This window comes from Ixodes scapularis, unplaced genomic scaffold (assembly GCF_016920785.2).
Source record: "Ixodes scapularis isolate PalLabHiFi unplaced genomic scaffold, ASM1692078v2 PGA_scaffold13__105_contigs__length_92229423, whole genome shotgun sequence".
Classification (NCBI taxonomy): Eukaryota; Metazoa; Arthropoda; class Arachnida; order Ixodida; family Ixodidae; genus Ixodes; species Ixodes scapularis.
The window spans coordinates 79829260-79849782 of NW_024609839.1; the positions used below are offsets into that span (position 1 = coordinate 79829260).

Sequence of the window (20523 nt, forward strand, 5' to 3'; positions counted from 1 at the left end):
TCGGCCTCGACTTGATGCGTATTTGCTTGTCCATTCGGCACAGCGGACAAAGGCAAACACGCTTTGTTCGTTTTTACAGGTTGTTGCTTACTTACCAGTTGTATTAAACCTTTTTTTTTTTTTTTTTTCATATGAGAAGATATGGTAATCAGAGGTGCTCCATTCCGAGAATTCTAGGTTTTCATATAAATATGTACGTTATATGAAAAATTACTAAAACAACGAGGCTCTAGCTAGCACCATGTTAAATTTATTCATGAGGATTTTAAGGAAAAATAATATTTCCCGGAATTTTCCCCCTCCCATCCCTTTGGTCTTGGTAAGTAGTTTGTATGAGCGGCCGAGTTAATTAATGATTTAATAAATGTGTAAATAAAGCGGAAGTTTCTTTGCTTATAAATAAATCTGGTGTTTCACAGGAAATCAAGCAGGTTCTTTTTTTTTTTTTACATAGTGTTTGCATTCTTAATTTAGCTTTACCGTTCAGTGTTTGGACTGTTTTGATGTTAGAAGATGGTTTTGTTTTGGTTTTTGTATACTGTAGTGGTTTAAATTTCGAAACAAACACTTTTTTGACTTTGGAATCTTGACCTTATTTATGTAAACACCAAAGTTGTCTTGATATTTTCGATTTTAGATCATTCTTTGCGGGAAAGAAAACATTAGAATTGTACTTAAAAAGGAGCTCCGGCGGTTTTTTGAGTTGTCAAAACTAAAAACATTTTCGAAATACCCAGACGTTGCTTTTCCCGGCAGGCTATTTATTATTTGTAAATTCAAAATAGCGATTGGGAAATCGTCAAATGAAGATCACGCCAAAACGAACTCTCACATTTTAACGCACCCTCCAGTGAGGTGACGTATACGCGTTGAATAACTTGCAAGCCAAATAGGCAACCTAAAAAAATAAAATTAATAATAATTGGTGCAGTAACTTTTTGTTTTTGGTTTGCTGGCATGAGTTTTTCCAAATTTGTTTTCACAGCATCAAAGTTTTTTGTGACCTTTTGGGAACAAGCTGTACTGCCCCCCCCCCCCCCTTCCTTAATATGGCAACATTTGACGTCATGTTTAAAGCGCTGCCAGCAGAACTTCCCAGCCCTCTCAAACCAAATTTTAAAAAAAAAATTAAATAACTTTGCGAAAAACAATTACTGTGACTTGTAATTTAGGTTAAAAGTTCAGATGTGCCTCATAATTTGTTGAACCATTTTTGACGCGAATCAGTGACTGTCAAGGTTTTGCCGGGAACAGCGTGTGAACGAACACCTTGGTTGGTCAAATTCCACGCGAAGATCGTTCGAACCTCCACAGTTTGCCGACTTCGGTTTTGCCACCGACAGACATTTCGTGTCGGTCGCGCAAGTGGGACAATGGCCCTGAAAGGTTCCCATCGAACGAAGAAATACGACCAACAAAACTGACGCGCATCAGTCGTCGAAGCGACTTTCCGATAAACCTCAAGGACCAATGTTCCCCCGAATCTGTGCAGAACGGCCGTAGTTTGACTACACACACGCCTGCGTGATGAATTGCAGCTTCACGTTGTGCGAGCCCCGTCATGGGAAACTAATGAAGCTTTTTTCTCCTCTTCCTCTTTCTCTCTCGGGCTTTGTTTAATGAGGAGCGGGCTATTTATAGGTTTCGTTTCCGGGACAGGGGCTTCGGGATGTGCTCAGGGCGGACATGGTTGTGTCCCGCGTAAATAGTGCCCTAGAAGATCGTATAGCATAACACGGAAAAGACGGCTGGATTACGGAGAAGCTCGATCAATACCGACACTTTGTTCTGTCTCCGTGTGCGGTGCAGCTTCCTGTTAGTTTTAACACAAAATGTGTTTACACGCTCAATAGAAAGTTTTAAAGAACATTAAGAAGCTTTGCGTGTACGCAAAGAAGTAACGTCGTCGCCACTGCGCATATTCGCCGAACCCAAACCGTGTTTCGGGTTGACGCATGGCGACGACGCTATTTATTGGCTGACGCAAAAATGTTTTGCGTGTGCTATTCTAAAACTTGTTATGCCCATCAAAAACTTTCACGTTTTACCGGCACAAGTAGGTTAGAGCTACACAAAGCGTATAGGCCTATATAGGGCCGTTATTAAATTACGACTGATTTAAAAAGAGCAGGTGCATGGGGAACGGAGAAAAAGCAGCTGGTTTCATTGAGGTAATCTAGAGGGAACAGTCCCATGCCTGGCCGTTAAGGAACGGCGGGCCATAGACGCTGACGTCTGCGGCCACAGTTTGCGGTCTCGATAGCGCTGGCCACGCCTTAATATGGACAAAGAGCACCAAAACATCACGTGTAAGGTTTTTGTACCTTGATCTTTTATGTCTTATTTTGCAGGAAAACACTGGAATCGCGCAATGTATAAAGGTAAATAAAGTTGACAAGCACTCTGGGGAGCAACTTCTACTCGTCGCGGCAAAATGAACACGCCTGACTTTTCGTCTGCTTTTTTTCTCCGCTCTTCTGTCGCTCTTTTTCTCGTTCTTTCTTTCGGGGCAGCGCCCAGGATTTGCCGCGTTCTGCTCCCGTCTTTAACTCCTCCTGGTTGGTCAACGTGGTTGCGCTGATATAGACGAGGGGCGCAGGATGTGGCGTACTACTGTACGCACGAAATGTGTGGTTGCAGTCGCCCCGCACAAATCAGCTCCACCCTATATCGCACACAGATACCATGCTCAACTCCTACACTTCATGGGTTTCGTAGCTCAACACACTCTGTATCCCCTGATATTTGTCAACATGATCAAGCTAGTGAATTTTTTTCGTTCTTGATTTTTCGCGCGTATGTCTACATCGGCTAGTTCCATCAAGCGCAGAGTGCATCGTGAACTTGTGTTTCTGCTCTGAAAATTTGTGTCTGTGCGGCTTCCAAGCCTCCAACTGAGTTTTGAGTTGGACGAATAGTTCACGAGCTGAAGTATGGTGTTAATCTGTGCTAGTCGGGGTAAACAAAACACGAACAAAAATTGCGCAATGACAGAGGCACAGAAAAGGAACATCGCTCTGTGCTCCACGTGTTCCTTTTTTGTGTATTTGTCCTTGCGCGCTGTTTTTCTGATGATGTCTACTACAAAACTTGGAGGTCGCTTAAGCTTCGCCTTTAAGAGTGAAACGCGACAGCTAAAGATATAAAATCCCGCTCGTTCTCAAGCCGTGCAAGCGTCTCCGCGTGGCAATTCCATTCCACTTCTGGCTTTCATCGAGTGTGCGGACGTGGCATGGCAGGCTTCCCCGGAGCAACGATAGCGACCCAGTCGGGCCGCGGTGACAGGAATGACTCTGCGTCTTCGGAGTATCAGATAATTTTGCTACCTTTGCCAACTGGGCCTGCGGTGCTCAACACCGTGTTTCTTTAGCCGAAGTCCGGGGACGCTTGTGCAGAGTGGATGACTTCCGCGACACCCTATGTCTACTGGCACCGCTCCCTGAGGTTCTTGCTTTGGGGGCGTACCAAGGAACCACGTTTGGGCTGTGACCTTCAAATCACCCGAGGGTAAGCGGAGTAGCTATACAGGAAATCTAGAAGATTTTCTGTATAGGAAATCTTCTTAGGAAATCCTCGCTGCGGGCGACCTCATCGTCAAGGGACGGCGATGCGTCGTCGTGGACCCGGCGAACAGGGGCGCCCGGGTTAAGATTCATTGGCTGCTTCATTACATTCCTGACGACGAGGTGAGAGTGGCACATGCACTGTATGGCCAGGTGATCGACGTAGGAACTGAGAAATGGCGGGTTCAAGGTGTCATGGGCGGCAGGTCGATGACACGCACGGCTGTTATCCTGCTTACGCCAGGGCTAGGGTTGGAAGACCTGCCCTCCAGCTGCGTACAGCCGGAGGGCCGGCTCCCGTCGCGGCTCCGGGCAGACTCCCACTTTGCCTACGCTATCAGCGGACCGGGCACATCCGTCGTGATTGTCGTGGGCCGAAGTGCGTATCCTGCCATCACTTCGACCACGACGCGGATCACTGCAACAAGACCTACAAGGCGGCCACATGCTCGAAGGGACAAGACGCCAACGCCGAGCATGTCATGGATGCAGCGAACGCCCAGGAGGCACTGGAAGGGGCGAGTCCCGCCACCGAGTCACCGGAAAGCACGGGCACGGAGGTCAACCGGGCCGCGTCTTAGCACCTGCTGAAGGTGGTTGCTGCCTCATCGGTCGACGCAGCCACGGGAAGCCGGGAAGAGGTGCCGACCGATAAAGACGAGATAGCGACAAGAAATGAACCGCCCGCGTTGAGGAATGAAGCGCTACAGTTAGACACTGCGTTTTCACTGGTTAACGAGGTTCACATGGTGGACGCCAACAGGCTGGCTGCGAAACGCCCGCATCCAGAAGATTCAGGCTCAAAGCAAGTTCACAGCGGACCGACCCTGGCGGTACCACCGGTGAAGGCGGCACCGCCTAAAAGGAAGCCGTTTCGACCCCCTCCAAAACCTGTGACCGAACCCAGGGATCCGGACAAACAGGCCGGCTGAAGCATTCCCGGGCCAGCTCCTGGTGAGGATCCGTCGACCAAGCGAGTCCCTGACACGCAAGGAAATCTGGCCTTATCAACAACCTCAAAGTAGTGACGCTAAATGTTCGCGGGTTGGCCTCGCGTCGCAAACAGTACCAGGTCAGAAGGCTGCTGCTAATCGATAATTGCATTGACATCCTCGCAATTTAGGAGACAAAGGTTGAAAGCGATGAGGCAACCGCTTCCCTGCTGGCCACTTTTTTACGTCACGTCGAGATTTGTGTCTTTCGTGCCAATGGACTGTCCGGAGGATGTATGTTGTTTGAAAGCGAGGGTAGATTTGTTATTTGTGATTGCCGCTTGAGCAATGTTGAATACAGAATAATACATTTGTACACGCCAAACGATGCTAGTTCTAGGAAAATATTTTTCAAAGGATGTGCGCTTATCTACACTGACAAACGAAAATTATTGTTAGGAGATTTCAATTGTGTTTGTGATGTGAGAGACCGCTCTAGTAATACGCGACAAGATATTAGCCTGAGTATGTTAAAGGAAATGATAACCGAATTCACTTTATATGATGTTGTAGATTATCAAAGCAATAAAGCTGCATTGCGGTACACGCATTTTCAAGGCCATGCCCGTCCTGACATAGCATATGTGTCGAACTGGTTTCGATGACTACATGTGTCACCTGCTTATTTCTCCGACCATGCGTTGGTTTCGTTTTTTACCGGGGAAAAAAAAAAACACTAGCTTTAAATGGAAATTGGGGAAACATAATAAAAGCCTTCTTAAGGATGATGTGTTTAATGTGTCTATAAATGCAGTACTATTTATTAGTTAGGATATATAGAATAGAATAGTTTATTTCAGTTTTCGTCCACAATACACTTTACAAATCCGCCTCACTTAAGCACATATGCTTGTGTGTGAGAACGGTCAGTTCATGTCTACAAGTTCTCTCTCTCTCTCCCCCCCCCCCCTCCCCGCCCCAAGCCTTTGCAACAGAAAAAAGGGAAACAACAAGAATAAAACAAAAACTAAATATGCAAGAAACCGTGGTATGCCATGCTGTTGCCTATCAATTATTAACACTTTGTGGATTGAACCATGCGTCGTTATGCAATAGTATCCGTTACATTTGTCCCGCGTAAAAGAATGACGGTAGGGAGTGCCCCAGCACGAAGTGGGAATGGTTTAAATGGGAAGCTCAGCTAACTGCTATAGAACGTGATAGTACGCTTACTTACCGGAAGAAAAGAGAAGGAAACCTGCTGTTATATGCTTTTCACCGCATTTCTAAACTGGAATGCGAATATCCTGGACAGTTTACAAATCAGTTGAGTTATGTGAAACAAAAAATAACTGAATTTGAATCAGAAAAGTCAAGGAGCACTCGTAAGAGCTCGAGCTGAGAAATTATTTCTGGGTGAACAGCCAACCATACGGCAACTAAGTGCAAAAGATAAATACGCAAAAACGAAAAAGAAAAACAAAAATACATCGCAGAGATGGAATACGATGGCCTCTCGAGTAGTCGCTCTGAAGTAATCGAAAATATTTTTATTGAATATTATAGCAGTCCGTTTCGGCGACGGCAGCACGGCAACGACTCGCAGCTTAAAGATTATCTCGCGGTGATGCCCCGTCTAAGTGACGAGATAAAGGAGTGGCTGAAAGTTCCGATAAGTGCGAAAGAAATCGAGCTGGCAATAGACGACCTCCCGTTAAAGAAGTCTCCGCGGGGTCCCACGGTTTTACAGCGACTTTTTATTAAAAAAAAATAAAGGACGTAATTAGAGGTCGTCTTCATGCCGTAATAATTGAGGCATGTGAGCCAAATACGTTACCACCTTCTTTCTTAAACACACACACTGTTCTCATCCCCATGAACAAAAATTACAACATGTAAAAAAACTACAGGCCAATAGCCCTTGGTAATGTTGATTACAATGTTCTAATGACATATTTAACCCGGCGGTCGCAGAGCGTTATTTTTAAGATCGTGGGTGCGCATCAGACGTGTGGCATCAAAGGTCGTTCAATTCGGACAAATGTTCACATCGCTAGAAGTACATTAGACGTGTGTGACGAGGAACTAGATCAAGTTGCCATGATCGACCTGGAGAAGGCCTTCGATCGTGTACAACAAATGTACTGCATAAAATATTAGAGCACGTTGGAGTAGGCAAAAGAGTATTAAACTTTGTTCGCATGGCACATTCAGGATGTACTACCCAGCTCGTAATTAACGAGAAACTTACAACGCGTATTAGTGTACAGCCATCCGTCAGACAAGGTTGCCCACTGTCCCCGTCGCTGTTCTGTGCATTTCTTGAGCCCGTTTGTAGAAACCTAATTAAAAATAGACAAATAAATGGATTTTCTCTCCGAAATATATAAATAAAACTTCTGGCATACGCCAATAATGTTGCTGTTGGTTTTTTTTTTTTTTTTTTGTAAAGATAAGTATTGTCGAAGCGGTGCGTGAAGCGAGCTGACCGGCGCTGCCGTTAATTGGCTAAAATGCTGTGGGCTTTGGCTTGGGACATGGGCCATGAAGCCCAAACTTTTTGAAGATATCAGTTTTATGTCGACGCCAACTGAGTATCGTGGTGTTCCATTACAACATTATAAAAGATCGAATGAATACTGGTCGAGGGTAATTCAGGAGACGCGAGAGAAAGCTGGTAAGTGGGGTGGGTGGGATATGTCCATTTTTACGCGTGCCACTGACTGTAACATCTTTTTAATTGCAAAATTTTGCTATGTACTTCAAGTTTTGGCTTGCGCAAGAGTATATATGTACAAAATTTACACCGTGTTTTCGCTGTATCCATTTGTCGGTCTGGTTGGGAAATAGTATGTCGCGAAAATCCATTTCGCTGCACCAAGGAAGGAGGGCTGTCCTTATCACATGTATTTGTCAAGCAAGTTGTTTCGCGGTTTTTGTTTTTTAAAGAGCAAACTAATCAATGTCTTCGTGCTGTCATTCAGACTACACTTGCAGAGGAAATCTCTTTGTTCGTTGTTTTTATGAGTTATAAAAAGCAAAGGCGAATTGATAGTTTTCTTCGCGACGTGATTGACGCCTGCGGGTTTTTGACTGCAGGTTTCTCTTTTGAATACTTGTCGGGTGTCGCCCGAAAACGCCTTACGCGAGATATTATTGACACTGTGTTTCCTGTACCTGTGTACCGTCCTATGTTTTATGATGGCCTAGGGCAGGACGTGTTATCTAGAGCTAACAAGAATGTCAGTACCACCTTCTGTAAAAACCTTCTTCTTTAAGTTACACACGAACACTCTCCCATTAAAAACTTTACTCTATAAAAAAAAGTTTATCCTTTGTGGCGTTAACTGCCACCTGTGCAAAAAGCCTGATACTACAAAACACGTATTTTTAGACTGCTGGGACGCCCTTCTTTTTTGGGATGTTCTCCAGAGAACTATTCAAAAAGATTTTTTTTTTTTATCTTAACGCCGCATGGTATCAGATCAGGTTCCTTCCTGTTCCAAAGACAGCGAAATTCCGGTTGACCTTTTCGTGCTTCTGGGCCTGCATGCAATATGATGCAGTAGAATGGCTGTAAGGCATGCTGTTATGGACACGCGTCCCGTTCGATTGTATTTTATGGAAGTTATTCGCCGCCTAAAATATGTGTATGCCACGTTAGTGTGTCCACCCGATCGGGTGCCAATATTGCACGCTCTAGAGACCTTGAGAGAATTTTAAGATTCATGCTCTCCTATGCATGTTGTGCACGAGTTTTTATCATTATGATTATCATTGATTGTTGAGTTTGTGTTTCTTGTAGCGTGTCTGGCACGCAACCGATAGGTCGTGGGTTCGAATACCGCCTAAAAGTTCTTCAATTTTTTTTTCTTGAAGGCAAATTAATTACTTCATACACTGAAATCATTTGAGACAGGCGGCGACCTTTCATTTGCATTACGTCATGTTTTATTCACTTTCAATTCTAAGCGTGACGTCACGTTTCACTTGAGCATTGCAGGTTGTTTGAAATTCCCGCGCAAGGTCATGTGGCTGTGACGTCCTGATCCTATATCGACCAATTAGGATTTTCCCTTTACAACGCCGCCGACACCGGCTTTTCTGCGACACGAGCTCCTTAACGCGCGTTAAACACGCTGCTTGTAATGACATGTTCGATGTACGTGTCATCGACTTGAGCGTCACGGACGGGCGACGGAAGAATATTTTCGAGAACCAGCAGCGCTTCTGAAAGTATTCCCTGTCGCCGAAATTCCACTTTTTCTTTTTCTTTTTTTAAAAAGTATATTCTGTTGATCTGCTTTGTCCCGCTGTGTGTAATTTCCGTGTATGCTTTTGGAGCTGAATAGCGCGGGGGATCTGGGTTGCTGATACCCGTGGTTTAAAATACATATTGCATCTCTTTTTTGTCAATAAAATTTGGCGATTTTTTTTTTCAAAATGAAGTTTTTTTGTGTTTCTTTGCTTATATCATAAACGCAGAAGGAAATTAAAACAGAAATTATTTTCGACGACTTTTTTTTGCAAGACTTGGCGCCTTTTGAAAGTTTCGTAAATATACCATTTAATGGTGTGCTTACTCAATAGGAAACTTCCCAGGAGGTAACACAAAAACATATATTTGTTAAAACGCAAAGTTCTTACCGTCTGCAGGCCTCATCGGGCTACATCGACTTAAATAAGCAAGATATAAGCGTTCGCCTGTCTTTTATCAATTGAAGAAAGGGACTTGCTATTTTCAATAAGAACGACAAAAGGAAGGGTACACTTTCCACTATGGACAACATAAACGATCTATAAATATTATCGTTGTGTAGATGGTCCTGTAGAGGGTCAAACATGATCATCGCACGCGGATGGGAGCAACTTCACACGCAGTGAAACAACTCTCCGATTTGTCTTACCAATTTCTTTTAATGTCAAGACCAGCAGTCTTGTAATTTACAATATTCATGGTTGCTTCGATCTCTGCGCATCCATATACAATAAGTACAGCGACTTGCAAGAGGGGAAAGCGGTAGCTGTGAAAGAACAAAAAAAAAAAAATGCATATATGGTAAGATCGGCAACAAGACACGCTTTGTTGATGTTCTAGACGGCCAATCAGTTTTCGTATGCTAAAGGCGCCGTAGTGCGGGCAAACTTTTCTTCGAATAGGTCGGCCTTCGCTGCCTAAAGATTCCAGAAGGGTTTAAATATGCGTGTATTCGGAACCCTTTCGCTCGTCAGGCTTCGAGACAGAATCAAACAAAAATACCGAAAACATGAAAAAAGAGTAAAAAGTTTTTACTTTTTTTTACACGCTTCCCGCAAAAACATCCCCGGGGCGTCATCGGAGCAAATCGAGTCGGCATTGCCCTCTTCCCCGTCGCCAGTAGGCCCGTGAACGACACGCTTACAAAGCGGTGGGGGGAGACCCACGTTTTTCGAATACTCCCCTTACGTGCGCGCGCAGAAACATCACCACACAACAAACACGCGACGACGACGGCGACGGCGATGGAGGCCAGGGACTGCCAGAGAGAGAGTGAAGACGAAGGCAAAGCCCACCCTCCCGGAGAGTAGCGCCTACAAGTCGTGCGACTTCCCTCTTGGCAGTAGTCGTGTGAGTGACGGCAAGCCGGCGAGGGTGGTGCTGCTGCGCTCGTAAGAAGGCGAGGGCGAAAGATCCAACCCGGCGGTGGCGCTCCCTGCGAGAAGACCATCTAAACAACATGAAACTTTCGGCCGGAGCGGCCGCTGCGGTCTCCTGCTCCAGCGGCTCCCAACGTCCCCAGCTGGCGCACCACCACCAGGCTCACCCATGACGCGCCGACGTCGCCTGCTCCTCTGGCTGCTCTTCGCAGTCCTGAGCCGGACCGGAGGAGTCTGGGGCCTGGCGGAGAAAGACATCGTGGTCAAGAACGTGCCGTTACGGGTCCCGGTGGGAAGATATGTGTTTGTGAGTCCGTCGGAGGACCTCCGGATACGCGTGGCTCCTGGAGACAGCTGCAGTGTCCAGGTGGTTCAGAGTGATGAGGACGGCCCGGTGGGAAGTGTTCGCCCCGGAAGGCTGCAGCCTTCAAATTTCCCGTGCGGCTTTGGGCTCGGGAGCGTGTCCTACACGCACTTTGGGTCCAGGATTGCTCCCCTGCTGGACAGGGTCCGGCTTCTGGTCAAGTACGACGCCGAGAACGAGACGTTGATTGTGCCTCTCGTGCTGGTGGTGACGGTGTTGCCGACTCCTTTCGAGATCGCCGTTAAGGTGGCGTCACTGACTGTGAGCCGCATTGGCGGCGAAAGTCAGTCCATCGGCACTGACACACTCAACTTCGAGGTTGGTGATGGTGTGTGTAGGGTTAGGGTCCAGACTGAGATTCATCAGCTGCCTCGGTACGGTGAGTTGGTCGGCGATGTTCCTACTCAGTTGACAAGTTGTGAGGCCTTCCTGGGAGGGGACATCCGTTACCGCCACGGGGGTAACCACAGGTCTCCAAACAGAGACTACATACCGATGCTAGTTGAGGTCAGTGATTCTCGCGGTCACGTTGTGAAAAAAGAATGGTTTCAACTTCCGGTCAGGATTCAGGATGGTGTTGAAAACTCGGCACCCCAGCCGACCTTCGCGTCTGATCTTCGGCTTGATGTGAACCAGTTCATTATGACGGCGATTACGCCTGCCGTACTCGCTGCTGAAGATTTAGAGAGTGATAGCCGGCTACTGTTGTTCAACATGAGGACGTTCCTGGGTCCCGAAGAAGGTCACTTCGTGTCCACCGACGACCGACGGTTACCGGCCACATCCTTCTACCAAAAAGATGTTCAAGCTCTCAAAATCGCGTACGTTCCGCCGACTCAGGGCTCGGAGGAGCGAAGAGTGTTCCGCATTGAACTCGAGGTCGTAGACCCGGAAGGAGCTGCGTCGGACCCTTTCTCGCTTATGATCATCGTCAAACCGACGAATACCATATCTCCTCTGGTGATAAAGAACACTGGACTGACTCTTTTCGAGGGAAAATCTAAGAAGATTGTTCATAGCTTGCTTATTTCAGACGAGGACAACCGGGACGACGTGTCCTTGACTGTGGTCGACGGATTGCGTCACGGAAGCCTCCTTGTTGACGGAAGCGAAACAGACTCATTCGCAATCGGGGATCTGGATCAAGGTCTCGTCTTTTACAGACACGACGGAAGCAGCACAATTACAGACAATATCGTCTTCAAGATGAGCGACGGCACGCACGAGGTTGAGTTCCTCTTTCCTGTGACCATATACCCGGACGACGACGAGCCGCCGTTACTCAATGTCAACACGGGTCTCTCAACTCAGAAGGGTGAAGACTCGCAGGTGACGTCGCGTCATCTAAGTGCCACTGATGTTGACAGTGATGACACAACCATCCTTTACGAGCTGTTGCCTCCGTTTCCAGAGCATGGGACTCTAATTTTGAAGCAGCCGGAAAAACCACCGGAATCGTTTCGCTGGGAATACAGGGAAGGAGTGTTCGAGCGGGAGGTCACAAAGTGGACTCAAACGGACCTCCAAGAAGGAAGATTATTCTACCGCCACACGGGGGATCATGTTACCGAAGTGACCAGTGACAGCGTATATTTTCGTCTTTCCGATGAGAACAACCCACCTAACGAGTCCGGCATCAACGAGTTCACCATTAAAATTATGCCCGTGGACGACATAGCGCCCGAACGGTCTCCAGAGGCGACACTTCACCTCCTAGTTGAAGAGTTCCAGCTGACCGAGATCACCAAGTTGGAATTGCGTTACAGGGACCTAGACACGAAGGAAAAAGATCTGAGGTATCGGATCACAAAAGCGCCCCACGACACGGATGAAGCAAACGCGATGAGCCCGGGCATGGTTGTGCGTGTTGACAGTCCTGACGTCGAAATAACAGAGTTCACCCAGGCCGAAGTCAACCATCACAAGATAGCGTACAAGCCACCGCCTATTGAGCTCGGAATAGTGCCACGAATTATCCAGTTTCACTTCGAGGTGTCCGACGCCGGCAGCAACGTGTTGCCCGACCAGGTGTTTACCATCCTATTGCAGCCTGTCGACAACAAACCTCCCACTGTGCTCAATCGCGGCCTTTCAGTTGTCGAGAAGGGCTTTGTGGACATAAGGACAGAGGACCTCGACGCAACGGACACGGACACCCCGAGTGATGAGCTGAGTTTTGTGATCGTCAAAACTCCGGTATATGGTAGAGTACGCGTCGGATCGGATGCGTTGAACGAGGACGACTTCTTCAAGCGCGAAGATATTGTGAACGGTCGCGTGAGGTACGAGAATATTGGCGGCTCGTCAAGGAAAACAGATCGGATTGACATAGAAGTTTGCGACGGAGTTCACAGGGTTCCTATAACTGTCCGGGTTCACATAAAGCCACTCTCGGAAGAACCGCAAGGTTTACAGAAAAGACCGGGTACTCTAAACGTATACCTAAGCGTCAACGAGGGCGGAAAGGTATTGTTAGGAGGTCACGCTTTTAAGGTGCAAAGCGTCAACTTAGAAAAAGGAGCGGTAGAATTTGTGCTTACGCATGCCCCGAAACAAGGCAGCGTCCAGAATAGCGGCCTAAAAACAAGTCGGTTTACTCGTGAAGACGTGCTGAAGAGGAGAGTCTTCTACGTTCACAGCGGCAGCGAAACTGGGGAACGAGGTTCCAGTGACATGTTCCAGCTAAGCCTTGTCGAAAAGTCTGGTTCGGTTAAAACGGACGACGTTCTGGTGCAAGTGAAGATTGAGCCCGTCGATTCAGTGGCTCCCAGAGTGGCGGTGGGACCACCTCTGCAAGTGCGCGAGGGCGCCAAGGCTGCCATCACAAGGAACTACTTATCCGCCACAGATGTGGACTCAAATGACGAGGACATTCTCTGTAGCATCGATGTCCAACCCAGCCACGGTTACGTCGAGAACGTGTCCCCGGCTCCTGGTTCGGAGCGCGTTAGAGCCGGAGTACCGGTGTCAGCTTTCACGATTGGAGAAGTTCTGTCCGGATGGATCAACTATGTCCAAAGCATCCACCGTGGCTTTGAACCTCTCGAAGACAACTTCACCTTCATCTGTTCGGACGGTGTAAACGTGAGCCCGAAATCTAAATTCAACGTGCAGATATATCCGACGAACGACGAGATGCCGGAGATCGCGGCCGACGAGATGTTCGTGGTCGAAGGTGGTGACGTCTCACTCGATACGCTTGTCGCGCAAGTCACAGACATGGACAGGCCTCCGGATCAACTCGCGTTCAGGATAACGAAGCATCCCATGCACGGAAGGATCGTGACGGCGCACTCTGTCGTCGTTGACAGCTTCACGAAAGCAGACGTGACACCGCCGTCTTTCATCGTCTACCGACACGATGACAGCGAGACTACAAGTGACTTCTTCGAACTATATGTCAGTGACGGCATGCACCAGAGCAGCGGTAGGATTTCCGTGACCATTGAGCCGGTCGACGACGAGACGCCGCGGCTCGTTGCAAATACTGGTCTGGACGTGGGCGTCGGGGAGGCAAAAACAATTACAAACCGTGTCTTAAAAGCCGAGGACGTGGACTCCGAACAATCCGCCTTGGTGTACTCCATAATACAGCCTCCTAAGCACGGTTACCTCCAATACTTGAACGCGTCCTCTTATAGACCTCAGCGGAACCTTTCTCTCGGCTCTAACTTCACGCAGCAAGACATCGACCGTGGCTTACTAGTCTACAGGCACACGGGCGTACCAGGAGTTAGGGACCTAATTAAATTCGACGTTACTGACGGCTCGAACCCTCTGATAGATCAGTTTTTCTGGGTCACTGTCGAGAGCGTCGACGCGGTCTATCCCGAGGTTGTGAACAGGGGCGTCCGGCTTCCGGAAGGTGGGAAGGTAATCTTGACGACAGCAACGTTAAGCACGACGGACCTTAACAGCGACGACGAACTACTTCGGTTCACCGTCACAAAATCCCCATCGAAGGGTCACCTAGAGAGCACGGATGCTCCGGGCGTCATCCTGAGGACGTTCACCCAAATGCAGCTGGCAGGCAATAAAATCTGCTACGTGCACACCAGCAAGGACGAAAGCAAACTAGACAGCTTCGAGTTCGAAGTGAGCGACGGCAGGAACTCGGTCTTCAGGACGTTTCGCATCTCGATCACAGACGTCGATAACAAGAAACCCGTTCTGTTCATCTACAGGCTCCGCCTCCGGGAAGGCACCGAGCGCCTCATCACACCGTTCGAGCTGAGGGCAGACGACATGGACACCTCCGACCGAAACATACAGTTCAAGGTCGTCCACAAGCCGATTCACGGCAAGCTCATCTACGGCAGGTCCCGCGAAGCGAACGCGTTCTCGATGGCCGACCTGAACGACAACAGGGTGTTGTACGTTCACGACGGCAGCGACACGGCAAGGGACAACTTCACGTTCGTCGTGAGCGACGGCACGCACCGGGACTTCTACGTACATCCGAACGTCCAGGAGGCCACACGCGAACCGCAGATGTTTCCCGTCGAGGTGGTGCCTGTCGACAACAGTGCTCCGCAGATAACGGTGAACAAGGGCGCGTTTGCCCTGTCCCCTCTGGACAGCTCCCGGCGCCTTGGATATCGGCTCAGCGGAGACGTGCTTCGGGCGACCGACGCCGACAGCGTGGATGCCAGGCTCAAGTTTGTGGTGACCGTGTTCCCGTCGCACGGGATCATCGTGAATCGAGCCGTGGGTAACAGGAGCGTCGTGGAGTTCACTCAAGGTAAGCGCAAGCTCGTCTATTGTCACATCGACCCCCCGCCACAAAAATGCTCAGTTATTGGGCTGTGGACGCATGCTGATACTCGGCAGAAGACATTCCACTGATCCTCCCACGGCGCGCTGCCATCTTCATTTACTCTGCTGTAAAACGCGTTCTGGGCATGCGCACTACTTCTCTTCTGGAAAATATCAGATGCCGCGCGCATGCGTCCAGAGGCCAGGGACTCAGCATTTTTTTGCCTCAGTGATAAGCGTTGAAAAGAGGTGCACAGTCACTTAAATTAAGAAGCACAGGGCCTGTCGAGTCCCGAGCAATATCACTCGGCAGCCAATGAAACTGTGACATCAGTCATGCATAAGAAAGAATCACCCCCTTTTCTGTTTTTAAGCTCTCAGTGGCCATAATTGATTTAACGCCATAGTAGTGAATGGGCGTTTTGGTGGGGCTTCGACAGCTCCCTCGTCTCCCTTCCACTATGAGTGATTGATGTTTCGCGATTGTGCCCGTTGAATGGGTGTTTTTTTTCGCACACACCCGTTACTGAGAATCCGTGAACTTGTGAACTGAAGCTGTTGCGAAAATGATTTTCTCTGTTGCCTTTATGTTTTGTGTAGTGTACGATTTAAACTCCGCCCTATGAACTCGGAAAAATGTTTTTCTTGGTGTGCATGTCTGGACAAAAACCATATTGTGTTTATGACTAGCTTCTAGTGTCAGAGATTATTCGAGGGTCACTATGGTGAGAACCTGAGTGTATGAGGTATTTCTCATTATGACTAACGTTTATACCGATTTCGACACCGGTTATTTTCTTTAATCTCTCCATCCCACTCCCCTTGCACAGAGTTGCCAACCATGACAATTATTCAGGTTAACCTCCACATGTGTTTTACTCTTCTCTCCTTCCTTTTTTATTTTGTTTTTATTTGTGGGATTCTTGCGGTGAACGTTGAGGTGTAAGTGTCCTTCTGTAAATTGCTTTAGTTTCGCAGTGATTGATGATGCCGTTCAATGCACTAGTTGCACGCTGTGTTTTCGTTGGGTCGGGGCACACATTTAGCATCATATACCTCATCCAAGCTCAAGCGCATGCCTCTTGTTGTCACGCTGCACTTCTTAAATCGGGCTTCAGAGTTTCATTCATTGTGTGCTTGCGCTTTGTTGCGTACACATTTCATTGTGTACCCGAACACCAAAAGGTTGCTTGCCAAGTACCAATGGATGCCTTGTGATTTTTTTTTTATGTAATATGAAGATTTATTTCAAATGTCGTCTAAGGACAGAATAAAATTAACAAAAACGGCCTCACACAAAAATATAAACAGTCGAATTCAATGTTCCGCCTCAGGAGCGACGTCTTTTCAGCTTAAACATCTTTCTTGTTGCGTCAAGCCGTTTTGTTATTTTTATCATCGTAAACCTGCCACGTTTTAGCGTTTACTAAACGGAGGACAAAGAATGTCACAAGTTCCATCCTGTGTGTCGATTTCGACGACATGGAGGAGATTAAACTGTTTTCTGAAGATGTTCGTGGATGGATAGATGAACACGCTGAACCTTTTTAATCGGACGGCACCTTGCACCACCTGGCCGATAATGCGAAAAGCAAATAGCATTACAAATAGCGAGCAAATAAAGACGGCACGTAGCGGCTCCTAGCGGCAAGACGGGGACTTGAAGGAAGAGAGCAAGTCGAGACGTCTGGTAAAGCCCACGGCAACGTTCGTCATGCACCCCGTCGCCCGCAGAACGTGTGCGCACACACGCTCGGCGAAGACCGTAATCCGACACCGCTAGCTGATCCCCGCTCTCTCTGTTCATACATTTATTCCGAGGAAGATTGGAAACGGGGGTAGGTTACGAAAGAGTGTGCGTGTGTGTAAGTGAGAGAGAGAGAAATAAAAAATAGACAGAGAGTGTATGAGACAGGGAGAGATGAGGTAAATATTTAAATGGTAAAGTAATTTTGTGTTTGTCGTTCATACAGCGGGAGGTTTGCCTGCGTGAGCATGGCGACATTGTTACCCACTATAGATGAGAAATTTAGCCTGTGCAGTACAACCGCTAGCCTGGAGTCTTTTAACGAGCACCACGCAGTATACTAGTGAAGTGATACACGACCGCACGCCGGTACGATGCTCATCCAGACCGAAGCGGGCAGAGGTTCGGATTGAATCGAGCATTTCTGGGTTCTGCAGCGCGAGCTTTCGCTTCACGTGCTCCGAGCTGGTTAATAATAAAATGGTCTGCCTGTGAGAGACATCCAAATTGAAGAGAGAGAGAGAGAGACGAAGATCGTGAGGCTAAAAACTGGGGCTGATATTCAGCTGAAATTGAGCTAGGACTTAAGAAAAAATACGGAGGAAGAGAATAAGAACGAGAAAGTAACGGAACGAATGAATGAGGGAAACGATTAAAATGTTATAATTGAAAGATGTATTGAATGAGTATGTGAAGGTGAAGGAATGAATACCTGCAGATGAATCTATGGGCTGTAAATGCCTCGCAACAATTCTTGAGATTCTCAAGAGCTTCATAGACGAAAATATAAGCATTGACTCAATCTGTACTACTAAACGGTCCTCTATAAATTATTTAATCGAACTTTTTTTTTTTGCGTTTTGATCACACGGGTAGTTCTGTTACTGTAATTTCTTCTTTCTTTTGTTTCCGTAATATAGGTATATTTCAAATCGGGTATTCCACTGTCGATGAAGCTAAGATCTCGCAAAAATGATTCAAAAACCGGGGTTCATGATTAAAAACAAATACCTCCGACTTGCATAACATGGACGAAGAACTGCCATGGACGAAGAAGTCGGCAGAACGGATGAAGAGAAGGATGAAGCAAGCGTTAGATTGCTGGTAGCTAGTCGGGTGTTCCTAGGCCGCACTGATGATGTCCCCCGCATAGGAGACGAAACGTCTTATAAATTGTTGGTATTGTGATGCAAGTCGGAGGTATTCGCTTTAAGCTAAGATCTCGTCAAGCTTCACGGTGAAGCATTTTGCTCCTCTCGCTCTCCCGTTCTTTTCGAACGGGTACATACACAGTTATTATTATTATCGTGAGAAAGAAAAAAAGACAAGACATTGAAAACTCCGTAATTAACAATTTGTGAAAAAGAAATAGCGACCGAAAAGTAAGTTGCTGAAAGAAAAAGTGAGTGAAACAGGCACAGAAAAAAATGAAGAGGAAAAAAAAAAAACGATAGACGGACTCAAAAAGAGAGTAATCGAAGTAAGTAGTAAGGGGCTAAGAATGTGCAGCTTGTTTACACAAGACTCCCGCTCCTCCGATGTCGCGCCTCTGGTAAAAGAGCCAGGCCGTGTCCGTGGGTCGTTCTCTCTCGGTCTACGCGTAACGCCAGCCAAGCGTATAGCTTCCGCGCACCGAGAACCGCACTCCATGTCACCCCACGATGGACCGCGGTAGACGCTACGGACCACTCGGAGTCAATCCAACGGTTCTGCAAGTGTCAGGTGACCTTCCAGAGGGGTGCAGCGGCGATTGGAGCCCGTGGTCACGGGGTATGTCCAGAACTCTGGATTGGCGAGGATTGCTCGCGGCGTTCGCTGCGGATTATTGTAATGTGAAACGGAGTTTAGGTCCAAGAACGGTCTTCGGGTAAACAACGAAACCACGCGCCTCATTCGTTCACCTTTCAATGATTGATTTACGGCTGCGACGGTTGGTGTGTGTTAGAGAACGAGCTTCCTTCAGAAAGAAACGGGATATCTTGTTTGGGAACGATCGCAGTTTTCGTAGTTTCGAGGCTCGTGATGAAAGCGCTCTTGGTCGGTGTGGGTTTGTGTGTGTCGACGTTTGGTCCTATATTTTTGTTTGTGCGTGTGCGTTTTTGCTGCGTTTTTCTTAGCTGAGCTCCCTCCAAGCTATTGAGTAGGCGGGGTTTTTTAACTTATCATTGTCATTTTACTTGAGGGCCCATTGGGCCTTACACAAGGGCTGAAAGTAGCAGCGCATCATTACGTAAAAACCTAGAATTAAAAGTAAGCAGTGAAACGTTGTTATATACAATACACTGTGTTGTAGACGTTACTAAAAAAAGTAACGAAATACGTTACTGCTTACTTGCAAATGAAAGGAACTTGTTACCGTCCTTCGTTACCTCAAAGAAAAGGGATGCGTTACAGTGTTCGTTACCGATAAAAAGTAACGCACGTTACTTTGGCGTCACTTTTCTTAAATTTGAATTAACACATTTTACTGTTTTGATGTAACAAATATGCATAAGCGAAACGTTAAAAAAAAAAAAAGCAGATGTCTATTCAGAAACTGAACATAATGACCTCATCTTTTTTACGGTTTCACCAGAGTACTCACAGGAAAGACGCAAAAGAAACACTCAAAAATTCGCACGGATAAAAACACGAACAAAATGAAAGTGTACTTTTTTTAAGTTTTGAGAAGAAAAAGTAACGGAAAACCCAACTCCGTTACCCGTTACTCGAAATAAGTAACGTGAGTACGTTACTCGTTTCTGCTTTGAAAAAGTAGCGAGTAGGTTACACATTACCAAAAAGAAAGTAACCCGTTTCCGGTAACGCCGTTACTTATAACGTGTAACCGTCAACACTGTCAATATATCCCTTATTCGGGCAGTCATACAAAAATGGAACTAAAATTATATCACAATCAGTATTTCCTTAAGGAACCAATTGAAGCACCAAAACATTATTTTTTGTGGCATTTTATTTCACATTTAAGAGATAGGACATGTATCTCCCAGTGCACACTGCCCGTTAGGGGATAAAAAATGTTGAATATTTGAAACAAGAATTACTTCTTGTGGTACAACCTGAAGCAGTTTCTTGGGGACTTTCCCGTCACTATGCAAAGCCTAACTTTGCACTTTTCACAGGCAAGTGATGTTTGGTCGCTTGGGCAGTACCTGCAGCGACCTTTGCCTTCCAGTGTCGGTAGGTGACCCACACCGTCGTAGCGGACATCGGTGACAGGTGCTGCCGTGGTCTGCATTCTTGGGCGCTGCGCTGCAGGTTCTTCATCGAGGGTGGAAGAAGGTCTCCCCCTTTTCGGGAGGCTTGCATGCATCAAAGCTTCTGAAACAGGTAGTCGAAATTGTTTCAGTCGCATTGCCTTCACGGCAGTGAGGTTTGACTGTCGTCGGTGTAGTAGCCAAGCATTGTTCAGGGATATATCGAGAAGCTGGCTGAAGATGCCTAAGTACCATCGCTTTGTGCGGAATGGGGTGCGATAAAGCGCTGCATACATGTCTGCAAGGTCAACACCGCCCATGTGAATGT

At 47.1% G+C, this 20523-nt stretch overlaps 1 protein-coding gene across 1 annotated transcript; it reads left to right on the top strand.

Moving 5' to 3' along the window:
- The first annotated feature begins 10301 nt into the window (after window positions 1-10301).
- Window positions 10302-20128, top strand: LOC121835464 (FRAS1-related extracellular matrix protein 2-like). The gene is made up of 2 exons (XM_042289692.1): window positions 10302-15237; window positions 20121-20128. Exons 1-2 carry the CDS (start codon window positions 10302-10304, stop codon window positions 20126-20128), a joined length of 4944 nt encoding a protein of 1647 aa, XP_042145626.1.
- Window positions 20129-20523: the final 395 nt, after the last annotated feature.

Excerpts from the sequence above, each read along its gene's own strand:
- LOC121835464 (XM_042289692.1), top strand. The coding sequence starts at position 10,302 with ATGACGCGCCGACGTCGCCTGCTCCTCTGGCTGCTCTTCGCAGTCCTG.